Genomic DNA, 20269 nt, shown 5'->3' with positions numbered 1-20269 from the left:
ATACGAGGAGGCGGCCCAGATGAAGGACCGAGCCAACTACTAAGTTTAGTTGTTACATCTATTTTATGTTGACCAGTAAAGGTGTTTTCTAGAACCTCCCTGTCTCTGTCCGTTTGTGTGCTCAAACGCAACACCCCATGGTTTACCACAACGTGGTCTGCACTTGTTGGACGTACTGACATCTCTAAAACGACATTGGCGGTTTTTGGTAGAGAAATTAACATTAAATTCAAAACTTGAGACATTGTGTTGTGTGACGAGACTGCACATTTTAGAGTGGCCTTTTGTCCCCAGCACAAGTTGCAACTGTGTAATGATCATGCTTCTTGATATGCCAAACCTGTCAGGTGGCTGGATTATCTTGGCAAAGGAGAAATGCTCACTAACAGGGATGAAAACAAAATAGTACACAGAATTTGAGAGAAATATGCTTTGTGTGTGAATGGAACATTTCAGTGATCTTTTATTTCAGCTCATGAAACATGGGACCAACACTTTACATGTGTGTATATATATATATTTTGGTGTATTTATTATAGCAGTAATAAACATGTTTCTTGATCTAATGTCTCATCAACCTTGGAATTCACAAGGCACTTCCTGGTTGCTTTGCAGTTGCTATGCTGCACGGGTTGGAAGTGGATTTCCTCATATGCAACTTCAGTCAATCTGGATACATCCCAAATGGCACCCTATTCCCTATATAGTCCACTACTTTTGACCAGAGCCTTATGGGTCCTGGTCAAAAGTAACGCACTATAAAAGGAATAGGGTGCCAGTAAGGGCACACACAGTCATTGTTAAATGCCAACTCCTCCCAGGCTTGGAAAACGGTCTTCAGAGATTAACATTTTGAAAACATTTAAATACAATTCTTTAAACAGCATGTACAGTACTTACAATGTAACACAGAAAAAAGGCCACCTTGAGCCTTATTGCTACAATCACTACTATGATAGATGGTTGTTAATGTGTTGAATGATGACTGACACACAGATGAACAGTTAACTCGCTGCTTCTCAAAGAGTTAAAAGGTAGAGAGCAAGTATATTTGTGTGTCATTTCTTAGAATCTCATATCCTCTAAGTCTGATAAGGGTGCTCCACTCGTTCGTATCCCAAATGGCACTCTATCGCCTATATAGTACCCTATTTTTGACCAGATGGGCCCTGTCCTGTGCTTATGGTTCCTTCAGAGAGTTGATGTGGGCACAGAGTTTGAGGGCGGGTCCTAGTTTGATGTTCATCGCTGTCATCAGGTGGTCCTCTGTCAGCAATAGGAGGGCCTGGCCGTCAATCTCGTGGGAACGGAACTCCTCTGATATGTCCCGCCCACCTAAAGGGGTGGGAGAATGAAGAGAGTGGGGGGAGAGGAACAGGAAGGTGGAAAGAGAGGAGTTTAGGGCCAGGAGAGCAGGAAAAACGACTGGCCCCAGTGAAATTGTATAAGATATACTGTATATAAAAACGCCCCTTTTTCAGGACCCAGTCTTTCAAAGACACAGATCTTCATTGTAAAGGGTTTAAACACCGTTTCCCATGCTTGTTCAATGAACCATAAACAATTAATTAACATGCACCTGTGGAACGGTAGTTAAGACACTAACAGCTGGTAGGCAATTAAGGTCACAGTTATGAGAATTTAGGACACTAAAGAGGCCTTTCTACTGACTCTGAAAAACACCAAAAGAAAGATGCCCAGGGTCCCTGCTCATATGCGTGAACGTGCCTTAGGCATGCTGCAAGGAGGCATGAGGAATGCAGATGTGGCCAGGGCAATACATTACAATGTCCGTACTGTGAGACGCCTAAGACAGCGCTACAGGGAGACAGGACGGACAGCTGATCGTCCTCGAAGTTGCAGACCACGTGTAACAACACCTGCACAGGATCGGTACATCCGAACATCACACCTGCGGGAAAGGTACAGGATGGCAACAACAACTGCCGAGTTACACCAGGAACGCTCAGACTGTCCGCAATAGGCTGAGAGAGGCTGGACTGAGGGCTTGTAGGCCTGTTGTAAGGCAGGTCCTCACCAGACATCACAGGCAACACCGTCGCCTATGGGCACAATTTCACCGTCGCTGGATCAAACAGGACTGGCAAAAAGTGCTCTTCACTGAGGAGTTGCAATTTTGTCTCACCGGGGTGATGGTCAGATTTGCGTTTAAAGTTGAAGAAATGAGCGTTACACAGAGTCCTGTACTCTGGAGCGAGATCGATTTGGAGGTGGAGGGTCTGGGGTGATATGTCATGAGCTTGGTGTCATTGCAGGCAATCTCAATGCTGTGCGTTACAGGGAAGACATCCTCCTCCCTCATGTGGTACCCTTCCTGCAGGCTCATCCTGACATGACCCTCCAGCAAGACAATGCCACCAGCCATACTGCTCGTTCTGTGCGTGATTTCCTGCAAGACAGGAATGTCAGTGTTCTGCCATGGCCAGCGAAGGGCCCGGATCTCAATCCCATTGAGCACCTCTGGGACCTGTTGGATCGGAGGGTGAGGGCCATTCCCCCCCCCCCAGAAATGTCCGGGAACTTGCAGATGCCTTGGTGGAAGAGTGGGGAAACAGCTCACAGCAAGAACAGGCAAATCTGGTACAGTCCATGAGGAGAAGATGCACTGCAGTACTTAATGCAGCTGGTGGCCACACCAGATACTGACTGTTACTTTTGATTTTGACCCCCCCTCCCCCCTTTGTTCAGGGACATATTATTCCATTTCTGTTAGTCACATGTCTGTGGAACTTGTTCAGTTTATGTCTAAGTTATTGAATCTTATGTTCATACAAATATTTACACAAGCTAAGTTTGCTGAAAATAAACAGTTTACAGTGAGAGGACAATTCTTTTTTTGCTGAGTTTACATCCATTACAGTATTGGTTACAACAGCTTTAAGTCCCATGGTAGGACATATTCATGATACCTGGTAGAGAGTTGATGTAGGAGCAGACTTGACCCACGCTCCACTGTGTTGGATTGTCACTACATTCTTGTCCTCCTGTGGTCTGTTCACCAAAGGATATGAATGAGTCTTTCCTCTGTCTTCCCTGCTCCCTCTCTCTCTCCTGCACCCTCTCCCTCTCTTCCTGCCGGCGCAGCCTGGTGATCATGGGGACAGGGGGCTCATCCTCAGCCTCCTCTTCCCCCCTCAATGTTCTCTGGGTCTCTTCAGAGCCGTACGGCCCCTGCACCTGCAGTGGAACAACCAACATGACTACAATCAGACATTTACCTATGGAATATTCTGAGTGATAACAGTTTGGGGTTTCATACTGTAAGTAGACCAGAGAATTGCAAAGTTGTTAATATCAATTCTGTCTGATTGACCTGGCCTGGTTTCAGATTTGTTGTCCCCCATGATGAAATTGGGGAGGGGACTGTAGACCGTCTCTGTTAGTCACACGCAATATCTCAAACAGCACTGGCCCGAATTTAACAACTTGGGTGAATGATGCGTCTTGCCATAGAGATCCGGCAGTGACAAAATTGATTGTCCTAAGACAGGAGCGATAGTTATTAACAGAAATGTTAAGGCGGGGCGCTTCATCATTCGTGGAGGACAACACGTTTACTGTTGCCTGGTTTGTGTTGTTTTGCAAACTGTCTTGTCGTGATTGGCATTGACCATAGGATCGTTAGCTAGATATGTTAAATCTGGGACCAGGCTATGACATCTGACCTGTCTGAGGAGGAAGTGTTCTCTGGTGCCCCCGTTGACCCTCCCCGAGGGACGTCCTCTACGGCCCATCGGTCTGTGGCCCCAACGACTGGCCTTGTCCACCTTCAACACGCTCAGACGCTTTGTACAGCTCACATTGAACCTGACAGGAGTGGGGAGGGGACAGAGAGAGAGAGAGAGAGAGAGAGAGAGAGAGAGAGAGAGAGAGAGAGAGATGAGATGAGATGTGTAGATAAAAAAGTTTCTGGAGTTTAGCCATTCAGGGGAGATATTCCACAGAACACCATAATGTTCGAAACATCCCAGTTGTGGTGTCTAGATTCCCCTGGATCCTGGAAGAGAACATTTACACATGGCCTTTTGACTACAAGTCGGCTTGAGGAGCTTAATCTGGCTCGGGAATAATGTTCCAAAATTCAGATTTTTCAAGAAATAGAGGTTCCTGGAATCAGGAGTGAATAACCAGGAACTACAGGAATCTTCCAACTGGGATATCTGGAAACCCCAGAAATGTTGCAACCCTACAGGACTCACCTCTTGACACAGGTCATGGAGCAGAATCGTTTGGATCGGAGGAAGGTGTGAACGTAGCCCCTCTTCCCACAGAACTCACACTGCAGCACATCTACCAAGCTCTCAGCAGCAGGTTCTATAGTACAGCAGGAGATGACAAGCTGTTAGACAGACACACAGACAGATGGACGGACACACAGACACACCAGAACTGACCGTCCTGGGTGGGGGTATCATCCATGTCTGAGTTATTGTCTGGCTGCTCAGCATCCATCAGGCTCTCCTCTGGCACTCGATCCCCATTGGTTCTCAATTCTATAGCTGAATCCTTATTGGTTCTCATCTCAGGTGTTGGATCCCCATTGGTTCTCACCTCCCGGGCTTCAGGAAGCGTGGCCTGCTGGTCCGCCCCCAAAGAGGAACGGCCCATCTGAAGCAGGAACACACCACTGTATCACATACAGTACACAACATATACCACTATAGAGGGCTGAACATAAATGGTAACTAATCAACTACCAGTGGGAGACTGCTTGTTCAAGAGGACATTTTGTATTTGGGAGGTTGTTGGTTCTTGATGCAGTGCTCTCACAGTGAGGGAGGTGTGACTGGGACTAAGCTACTCTCCCAGCTAGCACATTTGGTTTCTTGGAAGATGTGGGAACGTACGTTTTTGGTTTCTCATTGGTTCCGGGAATGAAGCCATACTTTTCTTGACCTGTAAAACTGAACATTTTTTAAACGTTCTGACACTGGAAATGTAAACTTGTTGGTTGCAGAGGTTCTGAGAATTTTTTATTTAACCTTTATTTAACTAGGCAAGTCAGTTAAGAACAAATTCTTATTTTCAATGACGGCCTAGGGGGTTAACTGCCTGTTCAGGGGCAGAACAGAACAACAACGTTCTAGCTGCGGGTCCAGTTCGGACATTATGTGTAGGCCTATGTGAGGCGACCCCAAATCCCGAGTTTCGGCTCGATAGGTCATTCGGTGCCCGAGCAAGACCCTAATTGGTGCTGAAAATACACTTTTTTCCATGCCTTGCTACGGGGTCCTTGAATGAGCTATCGGACAGAAACATTGGGGTCCGTCTATGGGCCGAGCCGGTTTCAATGCACCAAGTCTTGCGTCTGAGACTTTTCTAAATGTCGTCATTTTCATAATGGTCAAAATGAATTGAAGTCATTGCAAATGTACGAGGCTGTTTCTCGGTCCGAGAACCTTCTAGAGCCAAGTAACTCACCATCGACCTGAGGTCTAGAACAGGTTTCAAAAGTTTCAGAACTCTAGGTCTGACAGTTCTTTTTTTTAGCTCGAACAAAGTTAACTATTGCAGGCACGGTCTGTCTCTACGCACCCCAATATGTCCCTCCTTCCAAGCTGTGTGTGATTTAGTTTTTCTTTTAAATTTTATGGGAAAAATGACTGATTTACAGTTCATGGGGGTCCCCTAATTATACATATGAAGTTTTGAAAAGATCTGACCTTTTCAACCCTTCGAAACAGCCACTATAACACCATATAAGGCACTTCCGGTTGGCACAGGAAGCTATAAGTCAACTCATATCCTGATTGGGGTAAGCCTTTACAGAATCCTGAGTTTTAAGTGTTTACATTAATAACTGACCAATTTACACAGGGTTGGATGCACTATTTATCACAAACTGCTGGTTGGGTATGGAAAAACACGTTTAGGGTGATTTGAACCACTTCCGGTTGCTTCAGGAAGCTTAGAATTGACACAGGTAGACCTCAGTGTCCTGATGGACTGTCATTGAAGACAGGTTCATAAGGCATTCATAACCCACATAGGCTTCAGGTTGACTTTAGAGGAGCAGGCAATGTATTCCTATGGGGAGAGATGTCATTGTAATCTGTGAGATCAAAAAACCCTGATTAACTGTTAAGGGTTAATGCCACACGGTCAAGGTTAGGCTTGGCACAGATCGGGAGGACCTCAGGAACATACCTGAGGTCGAATTGTGCTTCTCACCCTAACGGTTCTCTCACTGTCAACCAAAAGCGAAAGACATTTAGGACCAGGCTTAATTTTGGCCCTACTTTTTTCACGGTTGCTGCACTCATAGCGAGCTACGGTCAAGCGGGGCATCTCGTTGAACTCGGCACGGCCTAGAGAACATGGAAATGCCATTGCAGGCTCTGTGTGTCTTCAAGCACCGCACTTTGTCACTCCATCCTTGCTGTGTGTGTGTGTGTGTGTGTGTGTGTGTGTGTGAGGGAGCTTTTCTTTGACATCTGTTGGGAGAAATGACTGACTTACAGTTCATGGGGGTTGCTTAATCACACATATGAAGTTTTGGAAAGATCTGACCTTTTTAACCCTTCGAAACAGCACCTATGACACCATTTTAAGGCACTTCTTGTTTACACAGGAAGCTGAAAGTGAACACATATCCTCCTTGGGGTAGGTAATTATAGAATTTTGAGTTTTAAGTCTGTTAAGAACTGACTTATTTACGGAGGGTTTAGTGAGTGTGTGTTATTTCAGAAAATCACAGAAATCTCGCAGAGCTCCGAAGCACACTTTAAAAAGATTCGTATGAACACGCTGCAACTGGATCTGTAACGGTTTTAAAAAATATATATATATTTTTGAACATCACCAATTTGACATTGTACGATTTCTCCTAAATGACGATAGATAAATGGCTGGTTCTTTTTTTACTGACACCGTAGGTTCCTTTACTTTGATGTGAAGCGGAAAAATTATTGCTCTATTTTCATTTTGGACCTTTAATCCCAGAAAAATGGCCATAACTCAAAAGCCGTTGAGGCCTAGACGCCATCTTGTTCGGGGCCAACTGCCCATTATGCCAAACCTATGCTCACCAAGTTTCTATGCTCACCGTGAAGTGAATATTTAATTGCTATTTGTGAATTTATGAAACCTGTGCCAGTGGAAAAATAATTTTGTGTGGGACGCCGTCCTCAAACAATCGCATGGCATGCTTTCGCTGTAATGGCTACTGTAAATCCGAAAGTGCAGTTAGATTTACAAGAATTTAAGCTTTCAACCGTTATAAGACACTTGTATGTACCTAAAATGTTTAATATCCATAATTTTTATGATTATTTATTTATTTGAATTGCACGCCCTCCGCTACCGGGATGCCTAGACCTAAAGTTTTTAACATTCTTAGAACGTTACTCAAGTTCTTGTGGTTTTTATGGAAAATGTTCTTACCGTTCTCAGAACAATTTGAGAACATGCAAAATAACCAAAGGACAACCACGCTCTCACCAAGCTCTAAGAAACAAATGGTTCTCAGAACATTATGTGCTAGCTGGGCTGTCGCAGGGCCGACTCCAGGCATAAGTGACATAAGCGGCCACTAGGGGGCCCTACTCCAAAAAACGGTACTCAGTCGAACTTTAAAACGTACATTTTTCTCTCCACTGTCAAGTGGAGAGAAAAGATTTGGTTGGGCCCCCCCAACCAAATCTTGCTTAGGTCCCCCAAAAGGCTTAGAGCTGACACTGGCCTCAGTGCCTTTGGTGACAATTAACGAGACCAGTACCTGTGTACACTGTGGAGCTTGGTTAACACACCCACCAGTGGACATATCGGGAGGAACGGCTGCAGGGCCTCTCTGACGACGAACCCCTCTATGATGTGAGTGAGGATGAGAGGTCTAGCTCTCTCAGGGCTCCCTGGTAGGGTGGCTGAGGGGGATTGGCCGGGGCTTCTTACCGCGGCCGAGGGCAGGAGTGGAGGAGGGGAGCAGCTGGTGTAAGAGGAGGGGTCTTGAGACGAGTGGGTAACGGTGCGGCTGGGCGGAGGGACGCAGGGGAAATCCAACCTGCCTGGAGGATGGAGCCGAGCAAAGAAAGAGGCAGTTACTGTATGTTAGTGTGCTTTATCGATTTAGTATAAAAATAGTGCAAACGGTAATGTTAAGTAATGAAAAAAAAGTAAATGCTATTGTGCTGTGTACCTGTGCAGTTCTCTGTAAAGGCGAGCTGTATGTCTTTACAGAGTCTGTCTGAACAAGCCAATGGAGAGAGTGTGGGTGGAGGGGTCGTCCTCTCCTCTCTCATCTCCTCTCTCCTCTCTGGGGTCTGGGTGCGTAGGGTGGCTGGAAGCATCTTCAGGTCCACAGCTACAGTCTGGGGTGGGGAGAGATTATGGAACGTCTGGGATAGATTCTGGAACGTCTGGGGGGGGTGATGGTTCTGAAAAGGCATCTGGACTGGCGCCTCTGCCACAGGCAGCTCCTCCGACACCTGAACCCCAGTGGACTGCACTGCCAGGGCCTGGACTGAGCGCAGGGACAACCTCTGGAGGGAGGCCGGTGGAGACTGGACCAGCCTGGGGAGAGACGCCTGGGAGATGGGGCCAAGACGCAGGGTAGGGGGCTTGGGCTGGCGGTGGAGCTGGGGCTGGAGCAGGCTGGGACACAGAAGAGGTGGAGGGGCTGATGAGGATACTACCACTGTCTGCTGGGGAGGGGGTGGGGTGGGCAGCTCACAGGAAGAGGAGAGGACTGGAAGGCCATCGCCAGGCTGGGATTGGACAGTGGTGGTGTGGGTGGGAGTGGCCAGGGGCTGGAGGGTAAGAGGGAAGAGAGAGGGGGAAGTGTCTTGGGGTGCGAGGCGCAGTGCGATAGGGTGCAGCTGCCGGTGGGATCCTGCTGTGGTCTGCTGGATGATGAGCTGGTGGGGTGCCCCCTTATGGCTCGGAGGACAGTGCAGCTGGTGCCTGACCACAGCATGGGACTGGACAGGAGTGTACGACGCTGAAATAGAACCACATTATTACACCTGAAGGTGGTCTAAACCTGCACTAGGTTGGAACAGAATGTACAACACTGGAGTTGAAATAAAACCATGTTAACAGACTTAAGTGATTGAGACATTGATGTGTGTTGTAAAACTCCTCTGGGCTGGAACAAAAGCCTACCTCAGGATCAGTATTATTTAAGAACACTGATATGAACCAACAGAACACAAAAGATGAGACCATGCCATGGTGACTGACTTACCAGGCGCGATAAGCTGGTTTGCTGATGTTAGCCTGGTGATGTCAGCCAGCCGAGGCTTAGCGCCAGAGGCTTCTGTGGAGGGGTCAGATTGCTGACTGGACCTCAGGGGACAGATGGACATCTTGGGCAGAGAGGAGACCAGCGTCTGGGGCTGGGTGGAGAATGGCTTCAACAGGACACTCTGGGCAGTGGCCAAAGCCCCTGGGAGATGGGCCTGCACAGCAAGGCTGTGGGCCTGAGAGAGGAGAGGACATGCAGTATCATTATAGATGTAAATCTAACATCCAATGTCTCTTAGAAAGTGCTTGATATCAAAAAATATAATGTGGATATCATGTTGTGTCCCACAGGGTTCCATACTGGGGCACTACTGTATATACCTGATATATATTTAGGTAATTGCAACTTGATCATGTCGAGCAATGACATACCTAGTCAAGTCAGATACACTCCACTTAGCATACCTCCACATACCTTTATCCAAAGCGACCTGTGCATAGGCTTAAATTTTTTGTATAAAAATTATTTGTCCTCCAGGGATATAAATAACATGTCAGCAGGAGTTTGCTGTCCTATGATGACAACAAAGTTAGCTTGTCAGGTATGTAAAACCTGCCAATGCTTAACCTTTCACCTTTGACCTTTGCCCCTGGTGGAGGTTGCTGACCTGTGAAGTGGAGAGTTGAGAGGAGCTGCAGCAGACAGAAGGCAGGTCAGACTGGACTGCTGCCACTGTGGCCGCAGGGGTCAGAATCAACTTACAGAGACAGAAGAGAGAAAAGAGAGTGACAGAAGAGGGAGTAGACAGAGAAGCAAAAGAAAAGATAAGTAGAAAAGTTAGCGGAAAACATCAATGGAAAAGGAGACAGAGAACTTGGCATGCTTACTTATTTTTTACTTCCCATGATCTTTGGGCAAGGAGATAGTTTATCATACGCTACAAAGCTGTTACAACAAGAGATAGAAGGTAGGTACCATCTGGGTGCGAAGGTACATCTGGGCTTGGTTACAGGAAGCAGAGCAATTCCCCAGGAGCATGGCCTGCTGGGTAATCGTGCCTGTGGTGGAGCTGGAACTCTGAGAATGACCAATCAGCTGGCCAGTTACTGGAGAGGCTGGGAGGGTGATCTGGAGACAGACAGAATTGCAGTGGTCTTACTAGGGATTGGTAGTCTTGGTAGTCTTGATACCAGAGTGCTAAACTTACAGAGGTACCAGTTGACTGGGGCACCGTGTTGTTGGCAGCAGAGGGTAAGGAGGGGGACTGGCTGCTACTGTAAGGCTGTTGCTGCTGCAGCGCAGCTGTCTGCAGGATGATGTGTTGCTGCTGGGCCGCGTACATCTGCTGCAGGTACTGAGCTGCCATGGTCTGGGGCCTGCTGTGGATGGCCTGCTGGATCACCTAGAGAGAGAGAGAGAGACAGCAGAGAAACAATAGTAATATTGTGTAGCTGGGAATGGTTTGGTAACTACTACACTCACCAGAGCTGATGACTCATGTTAGCTCCCAGAACTAATGCCTCAGATTTAGCTCAGCACGTGCATGATCAGGGTTCGATACCAGAAATGCTCGTTCTGGGAACGAAGCCATACGTTTTCTGACTGGTAAAACGTAATATTTTTTAAACGTTTCTGAGAACCTTGTTCTGGGAACATACATGTTTAGGTTGCAGGGAGGTTCTGAGAATGTTCTCCTGGGAGGTTTTTATTAATGTTCTGAGAATATAAATGATATGTTATTTGAAGGTAATTAAATAACGTTATGAGAATATGTTTCAATAAGACTTCCACTAACACTGCTAGCTTAGTTTGGGTTAACAGTTTTGAAGCACAGATAGAACACATGGAAATTCACTTACTTAGGCATTAATCATGTAAACACATTTATTTTTTATCGTGGCACGGCATCAGTGAGATTCTAACGGATTACCTTCTGTTCTCGATCTATGGAATTAGTCCACTGAGCCACCAGGATGGAGCTAGCATTAGAGGTCTTTACGGATTCACCTGTACCCGAATACCCGAGACCTGAGCAGGTTCAGATACAGAATTCGAAATAATGTCATGCGTCTGGGTCGGATCTGATATGATTGTCACGGGTGTGTAATTTTAACTGACCTTTCCGGTAGGAACAGTACAGATCCGAACGCGACAGCTGCAATAGAGAGAGAAATGTTACAATTTATGCTGCTGCTCATGCTTTTCACGAGAGTGGAGCGTGGCGCTTGTAGCTTGTTGTTGGCCAATCATAAATCATCATAGCGGCAATGGGTTAAATTAGGAGATATCTAATCCTCCCTGCTCCATGTGTCACTCGCTCACAGTATGGCCCCACCCCAGCCTGCTTTTGAGCGGCACCTCTCTCACCCTCCTCTCACGCTTTATCAGCTCCGGCTAATAAAGTAGTTTAAAAAAATGACTGCTGTTTCCCTCACTCGGATCTGACCGGTCTGGATTCAACCAGGTCTATACGGAATGGGATTAGTTGTGCTTGGGTCGATTCGGAACGGGTCTCTATATTTAAAACGTGTATTTAAACTTAAATGTATCGAGTCCGGATTGGGAAAGAGCCAGTGTCCAGTTTGGAACTGGTCCAACTTTTTGGACCTGTGAAGACCTCAAGCTAGCATGTCATTTTTTCTCTCCGACATAGCTGTTAATTTTAGTCTATTCAAACAGACCCCATTTCAAAATAAACAAACACTCATTAAGATCAGGTGTGGCAAATGAGTTGGCGTGGCCAACACATCTGAACACATTTAACAAGACAGAGGATAGAGAGTTTGACGCTGAGAACAGTGTTTATGCTTTTAAAACATTAGAACGTTCTTTGAACATTAATGTTTTCTTGTCATTTTAATGGAAAGTTGGTGAGGGAGATAAAAGTCTCCAACTTCAGAGATTTTTGCAATTCGTTCCAGTCGCAGGCAGCAGAGAACTGGAAGGAAAGGCGGCCAAATGAGATTTTGGCTTTAGGGATGATCAGCGAGATACACCTGCTGGAGCGTGTGCTACGGGTGGGTTTTGCCATCGTGACCAGTGAACGGAGATAAGGCGGAGCTTTACCTAGCATAGACTTGTAGATGACCTAGAGCCAGTGGGTCTGGCGACGAACATGTAGCGAGGGCCAGCCGACTAGAGCATACAGGCCACAGTGGTGGGTGGTATTCCCAGTGGGTCAAATAGTTAATGAAATGGTTACTCGGACTATCTGCATTGACCCTACATGAACACTCACAAGACTATATACAGTATACACATTATATACATACTCACACACACTACACTGACACTCCCACAAAACCCACACACATACAGTACGTATGCACAGAGACAGGCATAACACACACGCATACTGACACAACACACACAAACATTCACACATCATATGCTGCTGCTACTCTGTTATTTCTTCTTACTCTTACTATTATCTATCCTGATGCTTAGTCACTTTACTCTGCCTTTATGTACAGTTGAAGTAGGAAGTTATCATACACCTTAGCCAAATACATTTAAACATAGTTTTTCACAATTCCTGACATTTAATCCTAGTAAAAATTCCCTGTCTTAGGTCAGGTAGGATCACCACTTTATTTTAAGAATGTGAAATGTCAGAATAATAGAGAGAAGGATTTGTTTAAGCTTTTATTTCTTTCATCACATTCCCAGTGGGTCAGAAGTTTACATCCACTCAATTAGTATTTGGTAGCATTGCCTTTAAAAATGGTTTAACTTGGGTTAAACGTTTTGGGTAGCCTTCCACAAGCTTCCCACAATAAGTTTGTCCCACTCCTCCTGACAAAGCTGTGTAACGGAGTCAGGTTTGAAGGCCTCCTTGCTCGCACATGCTTTTTCAGTTCTGCCCACAAAGTTTCTATAGGATTGAGGTCAGGGCTTTGTGATGGCCACTCCAATACCTTAATTTTGTTGTCCTTAAGCCGTTTTGCCACAACTTTGGAAGTACGCTTGGGGTCATTGTCCATTCGGAAGACCCATTTGCGACCAAGCTTTAACTTCCTGACTGATGTCTTGAGATGTTGCTTGACATAATTTTCTGGAATTTTCCAAGCTGTTTAAAGGCACAGTCAACTTAGTGTATGTTAGTGTATGTAAACTTCTGACCCACTGGAATTGTGATACAGTGAATTATAAGTTAAATAATCTGTCTGTAAACAATTGTTGGAAAAATTGCTTGTGCCATGCACACAGTAGATGTCCTAACCAACTTGCCAAAACTGCTGTTTGTTAAACAAACAAAAATAATTATTGGTTGAAAAACGAGTTTTAATGACTCCTACCTAAATGTTTGTAAACCTCCGACTTCAATTGTACATATCTACCACAAATACCTTGTACCCCTGCACATTGATCTGGTACTGGTACTCCTTGTATACATCTTCATTCTTGTTTTTTATTCCTCTTTCATTACTATTCATTACGTTTTATACTCCGCATCATTGGGAAGGGCTCGTAAGCAAGCAATCCACGGTAAAGTCATTGTATTCAGCATTTGTGACAAATACAATTTGATTTGATTTTGAACATCACCAACAAATGCGTCAGTTTATTTAAATGTGCAATTAAAAAGTATAGTGCCTAGGTGTCAGTTTAATTAAATGTGCAATTAAAAAGTATTGTGCCTAGGTGTCAGTTTAATTAAATGTGCAATTAAAAAGTATAGTGCCTAGGTGTCAGTTTAATTAAATGTGCAATTAAAAAGTATTGTGCCTAGGTGTCAGTTTATTTAAATGTGCAATTAAAAAGTATTGTGCCTAGGTGTCAGTTTAATTAAATGTGCAATTAAAAAGTATAGTGCCTAGGTGTCAGTTTAATTAAATGTGCAAATAAAAAGTATAGTGCCTAGGTGTCAGTTTAATTAAATGTGCAATTAAAAAGTATTGTGCCTAGGTGTCAGTTTATTTAAATGTGCAATTAAAAAGTATTGTGCCTAGGTGTCAGTTTAATTAAATGTGCAATTAAAAAGTATAGTGCCTAGGTGTCAGTTTATTTAAATGTGCAAGTCAAAAGTATAGTGCCTAGGTGTCAGTTTAATTAAATGTGCAATTAAAAAGTATAGTGCCTAGGTGTCAGTTTATTTAAATGTGCAATTAAAAAGTATTGTGCCTAGGTGTCAGTTTAATTAAATGTGCAATTAAAAAGTATTGTGCCTAGGTGTCAGTTTAATTAAATGTGCAATTAAAAAGTATTGTGCCTAGGCCTATTTAATGAAACCCTAGTGCTGTTGACATAGGCAACAGATCACAATGGCCCAGTACATCACTGGGGCCAAGCTTCCTGCCATCCAGGACCTCTATATCAGGCGGTGTCAGAAGAAGGCCCTAAAAATTTCCGGAGCGCCAAGTCTAGGTCCAAGAGGCTTCTAAACAGCTTCTACCCCGAAGCCATAAGACTCCTGAATGTCTAATCAAATGGCTTCCACATACATTTCCTGCCCCTATGTCTAATCAAACCCTTTTACACTCTGTTATTATCTATGCATAGTCACTTTAATAACTCTACCTTCATGTACATATTATCTCAATTACCTCGACTAACTAGTGCCCCCGCACATTGACTCTGCACCGATACCCCCTCTATATAGCCTCGCTATTGTTATTTTACTGCTGCTCTTTAATTATTTGTTACTTTTATTTCTTATTCTTATTTTTTTCTGTATTTTCTTTTAAGCTACATTGTTGGTTAAGGGCTTGTAAGTAAGCATTTCACTGTTGTATTCGTGGCATGTGGCAAATACAATTTGATTTGATTTGACAAAGCAGAGAATCCCCAATTTCCCACTGAGCTCCTTTTTGGAAATGGCGAGTTCACTTTCTTATCCATGATGTTAGTGACCAACTGGGCTGGTCACTAACATCTGCTGGGCTCCAACGCTGTTCAGCGTTGGAGCCCAGCAGCTCACATCAGCAGGATGGGGAGCCTTTTCATTAGGAGGTGTCTAACGTGGATCTCTAAAATAATGATTATGATCAATTACATTTCCTCAATTTATATATGTAAGACCTATAGGGACACCTACTGTATACATTTGGCAGCCATTTGGCAGCGAGACGGCATGAAAGCGGCATGAAAGCCAAAACAACAAGGCACAGGTACTCACACGAGCAAAGGACATTGGAACAACAATTGACACCCCAATGGTAAAACAAAGGGCACATTTCTACAAATACAATCAGTGAGGAATTGGAACCATGTGTGCCATGGAATGAGCAACAGTACTGGAGGGATCTGTGACATACAGTGTAAAACACAACACTTCATTTAGAGTAAACTGGACATACTTTGCTTAGTGCTGACGCTGTTAAACTTTCTCAGTGTAAGAAATTAACACCTGTAGTGATACAGTAAATCATTTTGGGGTGTTGTTTAAAAACTGTATGCTGTAAAGCCTAATTTGTCTTTTCTTTCCAAGGGAATTTTAGAGTTTACCATCCATGGCTGTAATACTTTGTGAGAGAGACATGGTTATTGAATTATTTCCTTATAAAGGCTTGTGGCTTTCACCAAGTGAGTACCAAGGTGAATGCTATCATTAAAATTCAACTATGACAATACCTTACATACGGTATATCATAAGGCCTTACTTTGATGGCCTAGTTTTACCATAACCCAGTGATGTTAGGAAACTCCGGGTTTACAGGCCACATCAGGCCTGAAAGTCAAATTGTGTTGGATTGCAAAGTGATGTGTCTTTTTATCTAACATTCTACCCCTTGCCAGTTCTGCCATTTGCCAAATTGACTGGCCTTTCAGCAATCTCAACATTTAATATGCAGTTCAATATGAGACATCATTAGGATATCCAAAGGTTTGACCCGCCGCCTGCATTCAGAATGACTGTCCGGGTTAGGAAAGTTGATAACAAGACTACCTAAACCATTTAACCTGGAAAAAACATTTCAGTAACAGGTGCTAACTGTTACTCTAACTAACTGATTTGATTAGTTTACAAAAATATGTTATTTGTCTTAGTGTAGCATATGATTAATCAATCAATGTACATGCAAAAACAGAGATATTAAAAACAATTATTAAAAAATCTACATGCAGTAGTGCATTCTGGGAAATATGATAATAATGGTGTGGTTTTGTTGGGCTGTTCTACTCTACAAAGTGTAAAACAATAACTCTGGTTATTAACACCAACACTAGGGGGTTATGTTAGACCACTGAGTGTTAATTTCACTCTTACAGAGTGAATTTAACTTCTGAATCAACACTAGAAATGTTATACCAAAGAAATCAACACTGGCCAATTTGCTAAGTAGGTCCTTTTAGGGTTTGTGTGTTTTTCCTAAAGTAGCCTGTCTGGACTCCATCTCTTAATAAAAGAGGAGGGACAAATAATATAACTGAAATGAGCATGACAACATTTTACAAACATAGGCCTAAGCAAGTCATGATGATCAGCATATGTGTGAGGAATGATGACAGGTGGCAGGTTTGCATTTCTTTTCTCTCATTAATGGGATGCAATTGAAGCAAACTTGGCTCGAATGAATCTTGTAGGCTAATATTTCCCATATCATTATTTCTCTCTCTCATTATGGAGTCCTCTAGACACTTTGAACAACATGATCTTCATTGACACTGCCTTCTCAAAAGAGAATGATCGCAGCAGGTCATAACGGTGTTGTTGTTTGTTGTTCTTATTGCACCAAATTGGCAAGCACATAATGTTGTAATGAAAAATATTTGTGTTGTTTTCAACTACCAATCAGCAACTGTAGTAAATCCGTCTGCATATTGAACTTCGAGATTGCCAAAAGGCCAGTCTCTTTGACAAATGACAGGAGTGGAAAGTAATGAAATGTTAGCTAAAACTGAAACCCAGACTAGTGGCTTCATTATTTGGAGTTCAACACACACACATTGACACTGTCCCCTCTGGCGCCCTCCCTGTCCCCTCTCTCACCTGAACCGCCTGGCTCTCTGTAGGGGCGGTGCCTAGAGAAGTGGGTGGGGCCTGATTGCTTGGGGGCGTGGTGCTGTCGGTTGTCGTCATGGCGATGACCACTGAAGCAGCGCCGTTGTTGTTGGCAACCGTTGTAACTGCTTTGGTGTTAGAGGTGACAGTGACAGTAGCAGCAGTCCCATTGGTCTCACTCTCTCCTCCCTCTGTCTTTTTAGGGCTCTGCCTGTCCATCATGCTGCTGGTAAAACTAAGCTACGGTCTGTATCACTGGGCCAACTAGAAAGGACACACAGAAAACACCTCTCTCTGTAGCCTAAACATATTTGTATATATTTGATTTGACATATGGGATGCTGGATGTATTTTTTGGAAAATAACATTGATATCTGGTGCCCTACATTATTCAGTAAAACATAAATCCCACCTACATCCCTAAGATAATATTTGTTGGGACATAATTTTGCTGATACATTGTCCCATCATAAAATAAATCTAATTATACATGCATCTGCCTATCTATAACAATGTCAATGACAAGTAAGTGCTGGGTGCGTTTGAATACGGGGCCAATACGGGGCCAATAGCACTGGCTCGAACGGATGTGATGGGTATTGCTTGACCGGACCAAGACAGCGCTTCTCGCGCGGCTATAAATCTGAAGGTTGATAGAAGTGAAGTTTCCATGCTCTGTGTGCACATTCTGCTTATTTCTTACAACTTTAAATCGAATAAAATTATTATATTTACATTTATAGGCCTTAAAATCACAAACGGGACATTTGGGCAAACGGCGTCACAAAACAGAAAATCCTTTAAAGATCTATAGATATGATGGCCCCCAAGCTATGTCCCTGGATCCTGGTCACTAGAGTAGGCTATTAGTCTTAGACATAAAGTATTCTTAGCAAAAGTGTCATATATTTTAATGAAGTTTAATAAGTCCCGAGCTGTATTAATTGCATGTGTATAGGACTACTTTACATTTCAACTGACCTATTACATTTATTGGAAGGTAATGGTCAGTAGGAAATAGCTAATCAGAAACCGGGGCTTGTACGCCTAAACAAGGAATTGTACTAAAATCAGGTCGAACTTATGTCGGCCTATTCATATTAAAGTTCTAATCAAGCAGTTGTTCGTTATGGGTTTTTTTTTCATTTGATTTGCTGCGTTTTCAACGAAATCATTCAGTTTTGTAAATGTCTTTGTCATAATGGACGTGCATTTCTGTTTTTGAATTTCTCCCCATATGACCATGACATTTTCCAAGTTTTTCCATGTATGAAATTATCGAAATTCAATAGCATATAGCCTAAAATAAATAAATCAGAAATGTATTGTTGATAAAGCCTCTGCGTTTGGGTGTCATGTTGATTAGTATAGCCTACTCATCAGGTTTATATGGCCTACACATAAAAATACTGGAAGAATCTGAAAAACAGGCTATATCAAACTACATTTATCCAGTATTTGAATTGTTGAATGAAATTGAAAGAAAATTACACAAACCTTCCAAATAAAGTGGCCTAGTTTGAAATAGGCTATTTTGTCCACATGTTTTACATGCAGCCTAATTTGTGTAAATAAAGTAGAGCCTACTTTAATTTGCTCATAACATTTTGGTAAAAAGGGACAATTTGAGACATAATAGATTGCTGATATTGATTCTGTTCCAATTCCTGGTGCTAAACTATTTCATTTTTAGACATGTATGTAGTTTTTGTGCAACACACCCCTAATGCTCAACCGAGAAAATATTCCAAACCATATAGCCACAACCATGCACTGACAAAAAGCAGACTGGTTAAATTTACACACATTTTCATTCAGCAATAGCAATGCATCAAATCCGTTATGCAATTTAAAATCTATGAACAATTTTCGTCATCGTGTGCGGAATGCATCTAATTGGGCAATTCATGCATTGGTCTACAGTCACCCCTTTTGGCCTTTTCTCGATGGATGTGCAGTGCTGGCAACTATAGGCTGCAGTAACCTAGCTATACGATCATTTATTTATTCATTATACTAAAACAAAATCGTATAATTATTATATTACGTTTGGGCATCATCCTCTATTTCCTCGGCCAATTCTATGGCCACCGATAAGAGCCTTATATATGCACCATGCACAATCGTTCACCTATCATTAGCGTTACCTGGCTGGATTTGTTATTAGACCTGACCCATGGCGAAGTGACCGAACGAAAACCCACCGGTTCAGACTGTCACAATCCCAGTCATGTTCTAATGCGTCAAGTCTGTAATGCTAAAATGGAGAGAAAAACAAACGGGCCGGACGGAATGAAAACCCAGACACAGCACCACTTGCAGCGCGGGAGGACCTTATACAGTAGAGCAAGAGGGGTTAGTGTGAAAATTGATTTTTATAAAGCTAATTTCTCATTTTCAAGACTCAGTCAAGGATTTACTCAACAAACAACAAATATCAAGTCAAGTTCAGGCTGTGTCACGAAACGCATTATAAAGGTAGCATTGTGGATTCGGGTCCTATACCTACATAGCAATTATTTTACTGGCAGTAGATACTGTAATACTATCACCACTAGGGGGCACAGGACTCGGGAAATGAGACCCCATATATATATATATATGCTGAGGACTGAGGAAAAGCTGTGGTCAGTTGAAATGTAAAGTAGTCCTAAACACATGCAATTAATACAGCTCGGGACTTATTAAACAAACTTCATTAAAATATATGACACTTTTGCTAAGAATACTTTATGACTAAGACAAATAGCCTACTCTAGTGACCAGGATCCAGGGACATCGCTTGGGGGCCATCATATCTATAGATCTTTAAAGGATTTTTTTTTGTGTGTGTGTGTGTGTGTATTTTATTGTCACAGACACTGGATAGGTGCAGATCTGGGCAAATATGTTTTTACATATATAATTACCATACATAAATCATGATTAGGCTATGTTGATCAGACAGAGAAATGCTGGTATGTGTCATGCTCATGTGTTGTTTCTCAAATCAAGTCAAATCAAAGGTTATTAGTTACATGCACCGAATACAACAGGTGTAGCCCTTACAGTGAAATGCTTACTTACGAGCCCCTAACCAACAATGCAGTTCAAAGAAAATACGGATAAGAATAAGAAATAAA

At 43.2% G+C, this 20269-nt stretch overlaps 1 protein-coding gene across 10 annotated transcripts; it reads right to left on the bottom strand.

Annotated features, from left to right (window-relative positions):
• Window positions 1–450: 450 nt before the first annotated feature.
• Window positions 451–19413, bottom strand: phc3 (polyhomeotic homolog 3 (Drosophila)). 10 transcript variants are annotated; one of them, XM_024390988.2, is made up of 14 exons: window positions 11570–11784; window positions 11321–11357; window positions 11133–11230; window positions 10410–10604; window positions 10178–10330; window positions 9837–9959; window positions 9203–9437; window positions 8156–8956; window positions 7912–8024; window positions 4416–4629; window positions 4221–4335; window positions 3687–3828; window positions 2931–3198; window positions 451–1335 (listed from the first exon to the last, which is right to left on the bottom strand). In XM_024390988.2, the coding sequence occupies exons 4-14, from the start codon at window positions 10566–10568 to the stop codon at window positions 1181–1183; spliced, it is 2478 nt and encodes an 825-aa protein (XP_024246756.1). In that variant the 5' UTR covers window positions 10569–10604; window positions 11133–11230; window positions 11321–11357; window positions 11570–11784; the 3' UTR covers window positions 451–1180. The 10 variants fall into 10 exon arrangements, with proteins under 10 accessions (XP_024246756.1, XP_024246752.1, XP_024246751.1 ...); XM_024390984.2 differs by lacking the exons at window positions 11133–11230; window positions 11321–11357; window positions 11570–11784 and adding exons at window positions 17136–17411; window positions 19352–19413; XM_024390983.2 differs by lacking the exons at window positions 11133–11230; window positions 11321–11357; window positions 11570–11784 and adding exons at window positions 17136–17411; window positions 19295–19408.
• Window positions 19414–20269: the final 856 nt, after the last annotated feature.

Source organism: Oncorhynchus tshawytscha, linkage group LG28 (genome assembly GCF_018296145.1).
Source record: "Oncorhynchus tshawytscha isolate Ot180627B linkage group LG28, Otsh_v2.0, whole genome shotgun sequence".
NCBI lineage: Eukaryota > Metazoa > Chordata > Actinopteri > Salmoniformes > Salmonidae > Oncorhynchus > Oncorhynchus tshawytscha.
Note: the sequence above shows the minus strand (reverse complement) of the source record. Positions and strands in the feature narration are given on the sequence as shown.

Excerpts from the sequence above, each read along its gene's own strand:
- phc3 (XM_024390984.2), bottom strand. The coding sequence starts at position 17,369 with ATGATGGACAGGCAGAGCCCTAAAAAGACAGAGGGAGGAGAGAGTGAG. Across the intron at positions 8,025-8,155 it reads CTTTACAGAGAACTGCACAG|GCAGGTTGGATTTCCCCTGC; the intron begins GTACACAGCACA and ends TCCATCCTCCAG. Across the intron at positions 4,336-4,415 it reads TGATACCCCCACCCAGGACG|AACCTGCTGCTGAGAGCTTG; the intron begins GTCAGTTCTGGT and ends GCTGTACTATAG.